The sequence below is a fragment of the Monodelphis domestica genome, chromosome 5, assembly GCF_027887165.1.
Source record: "Monodelphis domestica isolate mMonDom1 chromosome 5, mMonDom1.pri, whole genome shotgun sequence".
NCBI classification, from domain to species: Eukaryota; Metazoa; Chordata; class Mammalia; order Didelphimorphia; family Didelphidae; genus Monodelphis; species Monodelphis domestica.
Genome location: NC_077231.1, coordinates 258,996,846 through 259,009,195, shown reverse-complemented (window position 1 = coordinate 259,009,195; position 12,350 = coordinate 258,996,846). Strand labels below are relative to the sequence as shown.

Genomic DNA, 12,350 nt, shown 5'->3' with positions numbered 1-12,350 from the left:
AAGCAATATGGTATCATAGGAATGCTACTGGATTGAAGAATCAAAAAATTTGGCTTCAAGACCTGGATCTTGCCAATCGAATAACTTTGAGCAAGTCCCTTAAACTCTTTGGACCTTGGTTACCTCATGGTTCCTTCTGGTTCTAAATTTATGATACCATGAACCTAAGTATCTAAGTCAAAATTCAAAATCCAGTTCTCTCTTCACTCCAAGTCCAGTGCTCTACTACTCCATAGTATACTTTCCCTTCTTTATTACACTCCCTCCTCCTGCCATAAATCACTACATCTCCATATTTCATGAATTACCATGGCCAAAAATTTCATCTCCAAGTTGTCAACTCTCCCCCTAGGTATTATACTGTTGAGCTCTTGTGTGAGAGCTCCTTAAGGTCAAGAACTGCCTTTTGTCTCTTTTTGCATCACTAGTATATAGCATACTATATATCACTAGTATTTAGGATACCTGGCATGTACTGGGGCATAATGGATCCTTATTTACTGGCTGACTAAGCTGTTCCCCAAGTGAAAATTACACAGTCAGAGCCTGTATTACAAACCTTTCCAATTCCATAGGACCTACCAGCAATTTCACTGAATGCATAGACTTCTGGAAAGGATGGTCACCTACCCAAAACAATATAGTATCTGAGTGGACTTCAGGAAATCGTTCTTCAGTATCCCTTTGCTGTATATATTTTAGGAATATAAGAGGCAAAGACTGGTTACTTTCCACTCACCTATCAGTTCCTTTAAGTGATGAATATGTAAGTTGTATAATTTATTTGTGCAATATTACAGTTTAAAATATTTGAATTTTGCTTGGCATATATTGAATTTCATTAGATTCAAATCAAACTTGCCAAATATCACTCATTTTTTTTTTTTATTTTTGGTGCCTTCTGATAGAATCAGATGAAAATCTATCTGGCTGGGTTACCTTGAGTAAATAATTTTCCACTTCTGTAGACCTTGGTTTCCTCAATTATAAAATCGAAGTGTTAGATGAAACGTATTTCTTGTAACTTTATTGTTCCATTATTCTATAAAAGGAGTACAATACTTAGATCTAAATAGCAAAAGAGAAGGATTGTGAAAACTCATGATGGTGTTATGTTTGAGAGTATTTTCCTGAATCATTCAAAGAAAAATAAAACTCAAAATTTTGCTCATATATTAGATCTATATACTATATTGTATACTAAATAATAATGAGTATGAAAACCAGAGTGAGAATGGGCGATAGGAAGATTTGGCCACTGTCTAGCTAAATTCCATCTTCAGAGGAACAGAGAAGGGAAGGGCAGTATTGGAAGACAACCAAGATTCTTGGATAAAAATAGAAAATTAAATAACTAAAGAAGATTTCAAACTGTGTTACTATTAAGATACAAATAACAGCTGGTATTTTAGAAGTAAATTTTTTCTCAATGGAATTATAAATTCTATAAGCATTTTATGCAATTGATGTAAACTAAGCAAATGGTTACAGCATGAATAAAAGACCTTTGATTTCACAACAAAATAGATCTTTTTTAAAACTCTGCATTTAATTAATCCCCCACCTCAAAATCAATGTTTTGTGAAGCAAATATCAACATCGTCCATCTAGACAGACTGGTTAAGACTGACATCTAAAATGAAACATCTCCTTTCTCTTATTTTGTATTCCCTCTGTCCCTCAACATTAATGAATTCACAGATTACTATGAGTATGTCTCCATATACATGATCAGAATTGACCATTATGAGCATATATTTCAACAATTAATACCAAATACTCTACTAAGCCAGAAACACATTATGATAGGAGTACTTGATTTGGGAGCAGTTGTTTTGGATTTGGGGATTATTTTGCTTATGGCATATATTCTTTGTTGTGAGACATTGTTGCGTACTTAATATTTAAACTCCCAGGATTATGATAGACTCAGGAGATGTGGGCACAAAGTTTCTCTTCCATAAGAGCAGTCATTTTGTTGAGGTTTTGGTTTTTTTGTTTGTTTGTTTTTACAGAAATCTAATGCATTTTGAGATTAGTGAATATGATTGTTAGGCAGGTTTTGCTTATCTTGTAACTACAATGCTTCATCACAATTCTAGGTAAGTAAAATTTATTTTAAGCAGATTTCTTCTTAAATTTTCCTTTCTCTAAAATATCATAGTATCCAAATGTTTTCCAACACATCAAGTAACGTAGCATACCCTTTGAGAACAAGGGCTCAATATGAAAGGCAACTTTAAAAAACATTTTTGTTAATTTAAAACAAAATATAAATGCATCATTCACATAGAGCTGGTGATTTTCTAATAGGGTATTTACAGAATAAATTTGTGAGATTAATATAATCACGAATTTAGAACTGAAAAAGATCCAAAAAACCATCAAACCGTCTTGTTTCATACTTTGGATAAAGAGGAACCTGGAGCCAAGAAGTATCATGTGATTTACTTGTGATTAAGCAGGCATTTAACCTTAGCCCTTCTGATACCAGATTCAGTGCTCTTCCTACTGAACTATCCTATCTTCATTATTATGCTTTCTCTTGTCATTGGTTGGCAAAGGCCAGATTCTACTGAAGTTGTGAATTCTTTACAAAATTGACTTAACACATAAGCAACTTACAAAGTAGCTGCCACCATCTTTTAAATAGGTCATGTAGCAAATTCAGGAGGTTTCCACAATGCAGCAAAAATACCATGTCATTGAAATGCTAATGTTGGTGAAGGCTTCTTTTTCTCTGTGTTCTGTGGAATGAAATTTGCACAGTTAAGAAAAGCAACCATTTAAATATATGTCCCAACTGTGATTTCTTAAGCCTAATCATAGTACGGCATTTACAAAAGCTTAACTGAGAATTTTCTTGAGATGGGTTGTTTTATATCCTTTATTGATTAATATTTATATCTTCCAACAAAATAACTGAAAACACAATTTAATACCTGCTTAATTCTTTCAGTGGGACAGATGGTCAACTGAACATTGGCATCCTAGACATCTTTGGCTTTGAAAATTTCCGGAAAAATTCCTTCGAGCAGCTATGCATTAATATTGCAAATGAACAGATTCAATTCTACTTCAATCAACATGTGTTTGCATGGGAACAGGTAAGACCAGAGCAGGGGATTTTGTAACTTTCAATTAGGTCAGGAAAAATGAAAATTATACTCACTGCCAATGCTGAAAAGCCATCTTGGTATGTGTGTGCTTTATAGAAACACACACCCCTTGTGATCAGCGTTAATAGCTTACAACTGCATTAGGGCATTTGTAACATTCTAAAAACACATGCAGAGAAAGAATACAAATTTATAGAGAGAGAGATACAAATAAATATTTGTGCTTATATTTTTACGAGTCATCAAAACACCTACTATGTGCCAGCCACTCTGCTAAGTAATAGGGATACAAAAAAGGGGGAAGGGGAACAATTCCTGCATGAAGGAAGTCACAATAATATGAATATAATATGCAAGTGGATATATGAATTATATCATATGCAGGATATATGCAGGATGAATTTGATATAATCTTAGAATGTAAGAAAACTTGAATACCATGATTAATCTATTCCCTCAGTAATGTGAGTTCTCCCCCCACCTCCAGTGACAGAGATAACCATTCCTTGCTACACAACCATCTTTTGCAGCTCTTACCTGTGTCTTCCCAAAAGACCTTAAATACCAGATTTTTTCAATGCAGATGCTTAAATACTATTTCTTTCATCTGTGTCTGAAAATCTGCATTAGTAATATAACTAGTAAGAGGCTAGAGGAACTAGGTCTATGACTTGTTGGCCAACTCTCCTCTCGTGCAGTAAGTACTTTTCCATAAAACCTAGGAGAGCTGAGCCTTTGCTAAAAATAGGAATTCATTTTGATTTGAATAAGACCAACTATTTCATTTTCTATAAGGTTGCATAGCTGAATGGCTGTTACAATTTAAATATCCATCAAAAGTGCATTAAACTTCACATTTGCAGTATCTAGGCAACAGAACGCAGTGATAATGGGTTTGATGCAAATGCAGTAAAATTCTGATCTTGTCACTGAACAAGGTACAATGTGTAACTTATGATTCAACCTAAAAAAAAGACTTCTTTAAAGAGAACAGTGGCTTCCATAATAGCTTAATAAAAGCTTTCTTAAATTGCATTGGTTTAAGCAATACTATTCAATTTATCTTTACCATGACCACAAGAAATGCATGGTCTGGCATCTGATTTTTTTATACCTTCCATTAAGTTCTTTTATTTCCCTCAAGAATTACTAAACTGGTTTTGTATTTGGTAATATTGGAATGGATTAAAAATGAGTAATTGTCTTTGGGTTTAAAAAAAGACTAGATTTTTAAGAATAGTAAATAGGTCTTGACCAAAGATACATGTAAAAGTCAGTGGAATTGTGCATCATATGGGAGGGGGGTTGGGAGGAAGGAAGGGAAAGAACATGATTTTTGTAATCCTGGGAAAATGCTCTAAATTAATCAATTAAATAAAATTTTAAAAGAATAGTAAACTTCATACTGAATAAGAAAATTTGGGGAAAATTGGGTTGTGAGATATACATAGAGATATAGATATGTGTGTGTGTGTGTGTGTGTGTGTGTGTGTGTGTGTGTGTGTAATTGCCTCCTAACAAACGGACAAATCTAAAGTCATGTCTTTGTAGCACTTAAGAAAGACATTAAACTCTCTAATATGAAGCATGGCCTTAGAATGGTGTGTTGTGTTGTCAAACAGTCTGGTTAATAAAGGGTTACTACATATGTCATGCATGGATTATTATTTCTAAATGAATTGAAATCCAATTTAAAACAGCAATAAAATTCTGCTAAAGATCATCGAATTTTCCTGTGATGATCCAGAAGGCACATCAACATTTTTCTGTGTCTCAGGACTGTAATTGTGAATATTAGCTATTGTAAAAGAAGATGTGGTACATGGGCTCATTGTTTGCGGATACTAAGGAGAAGGATCAATAATAAAAGGTCTCTTATGTTTGGAAAGAAGATGAGTCAGCTTATTTTAAAATATATCAAGATTCAATCTAAGATCCTGGAGGTGAAGATCACTGGAGTTAGATTTAAGAATCTATAAGAACTAGATCTTAGAGATCCACAAAATAGATATTAAAGTGTATAAGAACAATAAAGTAGCGAAAAGATTATTGTACTTGACGGTACCTGGATAGAATTTCATTTATTGACTGACATGACCTTGGGCAAATCATTTAACTACTCAAGGTTATGATTTCCTTATTTATAAAATAAAATGGTTTGACCACATCATGGATTCTTAACTTTTTTCACATGTCTTAAACCTCTTTGGGAGTCTAATAAATCCTTTGAATCCTTCTTATGATAACTCTTTTAAATAAATAAAATATACAGGATTGTAAAGGAAATAAGTTCTACAGAAATAGAGATATCAACAATTTGTAAACAAGTTCATAGACATTAAGCTAAAAACTCATGGACTATTTGATCTCTGAGAATATTTCCAACTCTAAATCTGATTTTGTCCTCTGCATGAATTAATGAATCAGTTGACTGAAAGCAACATGGAATATAGGAAATACTGCTAGGTTCCTAAATCCTAAAAAGTACCACTCTATTGCTTACCAATTATGTAAGCTTAAACAGGCTTTTTAACCTTTCTGAACATAAATTTTCCATTGGTAAAATTCAGATTTTGAACTAGGTGATTACTAAAGTTCCTAATGACTTGGTCCATTGTTATTTTATTTCATTTATAATTCATTATGTATTCATTTCATGTAAATTTTCTTTCATCTAAACTGTATTTCATTTTGGGTCCACCCTAAGTAATTTTTAGTTATGTTTTCAGCCCTGCATGGATGCCTTCCATTTAATTGATAGTATGTGGTATATCAGAGGGGGTATGTGGTATATTCAAGGAAGGCCAGTATCTCTGATCTGAAGTGAGTACTTGCCAGACTTGCCAACATCTTTTTTCATGGCTGCTTTCCTCCTTTGATCTCCACCTACCATCCAGCTCTCACTTGTGGCTCCAAGAAACTGTAGCATACACAGAAGCCACACTTCTGAAAGATAGAACCATTAGATGGGATACACCAGATTGAGGGGAACTATCACACCTCAGATCCATTGGTGCCTTGGGGAGATGTCTATACAGGCATATGAAGACTTCCCCCAGCAAGATGGATGGATAGGAAAAAAATTTATTCCAAATAGCCATAAAGGCACCTGAAGCAAGAGCTATGGAGTGGCTAGAGCTTAGTTAGACATCAAAGATGCCAATGTCATACACTGTATCCCAGGCCATTGCCAAACATCCTGACTTTTTTCTTGCCACTCTACTCTGGAAGAGAGAGTGCTGCTGAGGGCTTTGGACAACTCTGCCTCATAGAAATCCAATTTATACAAGATTCAAAAGACATTACCCATACCACTTTACCATTTTACATTTTACTTTTTTGCTATCTCATTATTTTGTTATTTTTTAACTCCTACCTCAAAGTCTCATGATAATGGACAAGTGACAAAGCAGCAAATGCAGATACACTGGGAGCTGTAGTCACAACCCTGGACATAAGTAGCCCAGGGCATATTTTTATCTTCTCACTGGAGCAAAGAAGCAGTGGAATTCAGCATCCCCCTGAGGGTTTGAACTGCCTTTTTAAATGACCAAACCACTCATTTCCTGGCATGAAGAAGGGGCCAGAAAAGCAACCCTAAAAATTGTCTGCTGTATCTAACCTAACACTGTCCTGCTTACCTTGGCAAGTGGGAATCCAATTCTTTGCTCAAAATATTTTAAAATGTACAGAACTTTTACAAACATAGTGTTTGTAAAAACATACAAACATAGTGATATGAGGACTCTAAAATTCTCTCTGAAGAACTTTGGTATCAACTAACTATGAGACATGGAAGACAGTGGCACAGGACTGTCCAACATGGCATGCCCACCTCAAAGAAGGTGCAGTGCTTTATGAGTAAACAGAAATTCAGGAGCTCAAAAGAAATGTGAGATGCACAAATTTAGAGACATCTTCTTCCTAAATGTTCATGCAGACTATTTGTGCTCAACCTGTGTAAAGCCTCCCAATCTCATAGTGAAATAATCAGCCACAATTGGACTCACTGGGCATTAACCCAAACATAGGGATGTGATTTTGGTCCTCTTCAGGTACAAAGAACACCAACCAACTAATCAGTATTTTAAAGGTAGATCTCAACCATTTAATCTGTTTTGGTTCATTTCAATAACCAGTTTGTTTTGTTAGATTCCTTTGGCTTTGTATAACTATACTCTTGAGGCAATTTATAATCTTATTCTTTGGCCTGATGAACAATAAAAGTCTATAAAGGGGCAGGTGAGGATTGCTGGGTTGATTCAAAGGCAAATATCCCAAGGATCCCAATCAAAACAGTGAAACAAATTTCAAAGGAAAATCTACCCCTAATCAGGATTACAAAGGCAAATTGGTAATATCCAGTTCATATCCAAATCCTAAGGGTGATTTTTCAAAAATGGCAGACTTGGAATCTATATTTCTTCAGTGAATGGCACCAGGTTTGGCAGTTAGGCTATCAGCTGAGTTATTTCCAGTATGGTGATCATGTAGCCCAGAAAAGCAAAATCACCAAGTCCTTGATGACCCATCTGCTTTGACTGTATACCACGTGGCAGTGGATACAAATACCCTTTTTAGTTTTCTTCTCATAGTTGCATGTGATAGAAAAGATATAAAGTTTACAGTTCATTTGAAATTGGTTCACTGTGTAAACAGGAAACAATTATCTATAAATTCATCATGTCAAGTTTTCATTTGATGGACTCTAATTATTAGGTCCCTGCCATTATTACTTATCAACAAGAAACTGAACTTTACCAGTGTACATTGATTATCGTAGCCTTGAATTACCCAACTAAAGTTTCACTTCAGTTCACACTTCCACATATCTGACAGATAAACAAGAAAAACTTCAAGTGGGAGCCTATTTAATGAATGTGCTAAAAAGCTACTTCCTGTTCAGGGACATTTGGCCAAGTTCAACCTTTCACTTCTACATACACATGGGAAAAAAGAGCAGAAATTGAGAACATTTTCTTATAGAGAAAAATCTGATGCCATTCTAGGCAGGTTAGTTATCAGTCTGTTTCTGAAAATGAATTCCTCTTCTCCCATTTACTATCATCATTAAAATACCCCTGTAAAGTTGAAATTTTCTGATAAGGAAATGATTATAGGCAGCCCTGTGGCACATTATCTGGGAATTTTATTTTCTAGTAGAAGTTGATTTTGCCTGTGAAATATTTTCCTGACTCTTAGATCTACTTTAACCATTAGCTTTCTGCTCTGTGGTCTCTTTTGAGCTCTGCAGTGTGTATCTTCCCAGCCTAGAGGAATTTCTGCCATGACAAGAAATCTCTTGTGCACATATTTATGACTTGATGCAAAATTTTAGTCCTTTCCTTCTTGCTCTCTCAATATCTTCAGTTTCTTCTATGGTGTTAATAGATGATGTCATCCAAAAAGTTTTTGGAATTCAGTGCCACATACAAATAGCTTCCTCATGTTATAAATACTATAAGATCAAAATTCTTCATATTATTCAGAATGAGGAACTATTGCATTTGTAAAATTAATTTACAAACTAGGTAGCAGTTCAGCCTTTTCCACTGAAAATATGGAGGTGTATCCATATATCACATATGGTTTCTAACCCTTATAAAAATGCAAGCTTGGAAATGTAAATCCCCTAAAGTAATAGCCATGGGAAAATCATATCCTCTTCCCTCCATATTTCTCAACTTTGCCAATGGATTTATTCATATTTAAATCTTTCCTGTGACATAAATGCGGCACATACATTTGATTTTTTTAGTTTTCCAAATGCTAATATTAGTGGATATTTTAGATGGCAGCCCCTGGAACATTTCCCTGCATGGAAGACAAATTTTTCCATTACCCATCTAAGCACTGAATCATACTAAAGAAGACTTTTAGCACAAATATTTTTCTAAAAATGTTTCACTATGAGATTAAAGGTTGGACTTCATGGAAGTCTTGGAGATCTTGCAACTCACCTCCCTTTGAAAGTTGCTTGATGGATAACACACTTTACTTGGGGAAAGAAGTAAATATTGAGTTTTATTTTACTATTCTCATTGGAACTTGGACATTATGCCACATATCATAAAGAACATGCAAAAACAAGCCTTACCTTCTCGGTTTATATTTTAAGTCAGGGAAAGATCATTCATGCCAGCTATAGGTAAGCTATTCTGTGATGGAGACTCAGTATTTAGATAAATGCCTCAATAATTCTGTCAAATTATTTTGTTTATGCAAAACATTTGCTTCCCCTGTGACCTGAGGAGTTCCTCTCCTTTGTAAAATGCCTTATTTATATCTAGGATATACACAGTATGCTCATCCATTAGAACAAACTCATTGCCTCACTGCCAAATTCTATGAAGTTCATTTTAACATTTTCGAGGTAAGCTATTTTTTCTGGTTTCATACAAAGATTTATTTCTATATATTCAAGTTATATATTTGCACACTTGGATTTGGAGAGGAACATCAGAAGTCATTTTGTCTGCAGGGGACTATTTACAGCATAGAACGGAATCAATAATAGCTATTATTCCACTGGCTTCTCTTATGAAAAGTGATATGCATGGTTTTCATTTCCAGCTGTTCACATCTTCAAGCTTTCAGCTTTTGAGATTCTGAGTGTGGGCTCTGGCAAGTAATTTGTAGTTGTTACCAAAACTAATAATAAGAAAGCTCATTCTATTATTTTTAAAGTACTTGGTCTTTCACTATTTTACATTTGAAAAGTTTTAAAAAATCAGTCCTCTGACTCAGACTGTGTGGGTGTATCATATTAAGTCCTTAAAATGGATCTGTGTTGCTCTCCTTATAAAGTATGACTTTATAGCTTATCTGAAACTTTCATATTTTCTCTCACACTTACAAAAGACACTGTCATGCTAAGTAAGTCAGTCACAGCTGTTCTACGAACCATCTCATTTATAGCATTCAAGACAAAAATTAATGACTAAATAAGACAATTTAAAATCAAATCAAGCATCCCAGATCCCCAAATGGTGAAGATCACTTTGATTGAGAAGTATTAAAGTAGCCAAATATATTTCAGATGAAATCCATGCTTTCGCCAATCTTCATTTTCAAATAAATGGACATCTTTTAGGTTGCAATTTTGGTTCTCTAACAAAATGGGCTTATAAGTTTAAAAAGTAAGTGAATATAGTGATTGACATCATAACCTTTCAAAGATTTATAATCTCATGCTTATTAAGGGTAGCAGATGTCTCCCTCCCCCATTCGTCTTGCATCTGGGCATCGCAGTAACATTTCTCAAAGTTCTAAGTACTTTTGTTTGTCTGTGTCCATTCCAAACCATAGTATGTGAGCCCTACCAATGAGTTTACTCTTGCTGGTCAGCCAAAGGAGATAATTCAAAGCAAAAGCATTTAATAAAATAACTTAGTAAGCAAAATTGTGTTGGCGTGCTTACCCTGTAAATAGGAAGCAGAATTTTCCACACATACTCACGATATCAATGGGAAGAGCATATTGCTTAGATAACATCCATCAGTAGATAACCATATTGGAAACTAACGTGGACGTGACCTGCACAAAACATGGTGAGGGTTTATGCACAATAAGTCTATATGTTGGAAAGCTGGGGTCCAGGGAACATATGTAGAAAGGCATGAACCAAGCACCCAAGTGGCAAAGACACACACATACACACCTACACAAAGGGAGCAGAGGTGGGAAAAAACACAAAAGGCTCCATGTTATCTCATGCCTTTGATACCACAGAGCTGCTGATGTCCTCTGATAACAAAGAAGACGTGTAGCACAGAGATTAAGTGCAACTATGCTGGCATTATGGTCATTCCTGGCACATGAACAATGCTGGCTGTTGAATTAATGATCCAAAATGGAAGAAAAAAATTGGATTTGGCCAATGTGGGAATTAATGTTTGACTATTTGTATTTGTTACAAGGATTTCATTGTTCTTTTTCCTGTTGAATTGAAAGGAGAGGAAAAAATAAATGTTTGTTAGACATAAAATGAAATAGAACTATAATATTATGTATATGTATATTACATATATATATACACACATATCTAGGGGTTTGGAAAATAGGATGAAGTGGACATCAGAAAAGTTCAATGAATTTAGAAAAAATTAATGGAGGCCTGGTTGCCAAGAAGAAAGTATGTGGCTCTCATGCAATACTTTGTCCTAGTTGGAGCAATTCTTAGCACTACATATTTAAGATGTAGAAGTTTTAAGACATATCCAGAAAAGGGTGATCTGAATGGGTAGAGGACTAGAAGCCATGCCAAATAAGGGTAAAATGAAGGAATTCTGGATGGTTAGTATGGAAAAGAGAAGACTTTGGGAGAATATAATGTTTTCCTTCAAATATTTTTAAACCCTTACCTTCTGCCTTAGAATCAATATTATGTATTGGTTCCAAGGCAAAAGAGTGGTAAGGGCTAGGCAATGGGAGTTAAGTGACTTGCGCAAGGTCACACAGCTAGAAAGTGTCTGAATCCAGATTTGAACCCAGGACCTCCTGTCTCTAGGCCTGGCTCTCTATACACTGAGCTACCCAACTGGACCCCTCTTCAAAGATTTTAAGAGCAGTTGCATGAAAAGAGATTAGATTTATTCTTCTTGATCTCAGAGTCAAAAGGATAGATGGAGGTTATGCTGAGACAAATTTCAGGCTTAAGTTCAACAAAAATTCCCTAATCAGATGTAGACTCTAAACGATCACCCCAGTGCAATTATCAATAATAAGGAAATAGGTCTTGATCAATGAATACATGTAAAACCCAGTGGAATTGTGCATCAGCTACAGGGGAGGAGGGGAGAAAAGAACATGAATCATGTAATCATAGAAAAATATTCTAAATTAATTAATTAAATAAAATTTTTCAATTAAAAAATTCTCTAATCAATTAGAGCTATCCAATTTGAGAAGAATGTGCTATTTTAGGAAGTAGTGAGTTCCCAGTTACTGAGGCTCTTTAAACAGAAGCTTGGAAAGAGATAAGGAAATAACAATAACTTTAGCAGAAAAGATTCTTCTTAGGACTCAACAACAACAACACAATAACAACAACAAACAAAGATATTTGAAGTGAGCCACTCTTAAAGGCAGAATTTAACTATGGTGGTTACTTTATCCCATAGAAGGAAAAGGGCATTTATCAATTGGCGTAGTGCCCAGAATTTTAATCAATAAATAATCTGAGACCATTTCCCCACAAATAACATTGTTTCTTAATGGGGGATGGTGTCT

At 34.8% G+C, this 12,350-nt stretch overlaps 1 protein-coding gene across 1 annotated transcript in view; it reads left to right on the top strand.

The window, feature by feature from the left end:
* The window catches only part of MYO3A (myosin IIIA), a 274,518-nt gene that overhangs the window by 178,878 nt on the left and 83,290 nt on the right, over positions 1-12,350 (top strand). Inside the window, exon 20 of the mRNA XM_056800079.1 lies at positions 2,960-3,107. Within this exon, the coding sequence (XP_056656057.1) occupies positions 2,960-3,107 (148 nt within the window). The remainder of the gene's footprint in view (positions 1-2,959; positions 3,108-12,350) is intronic.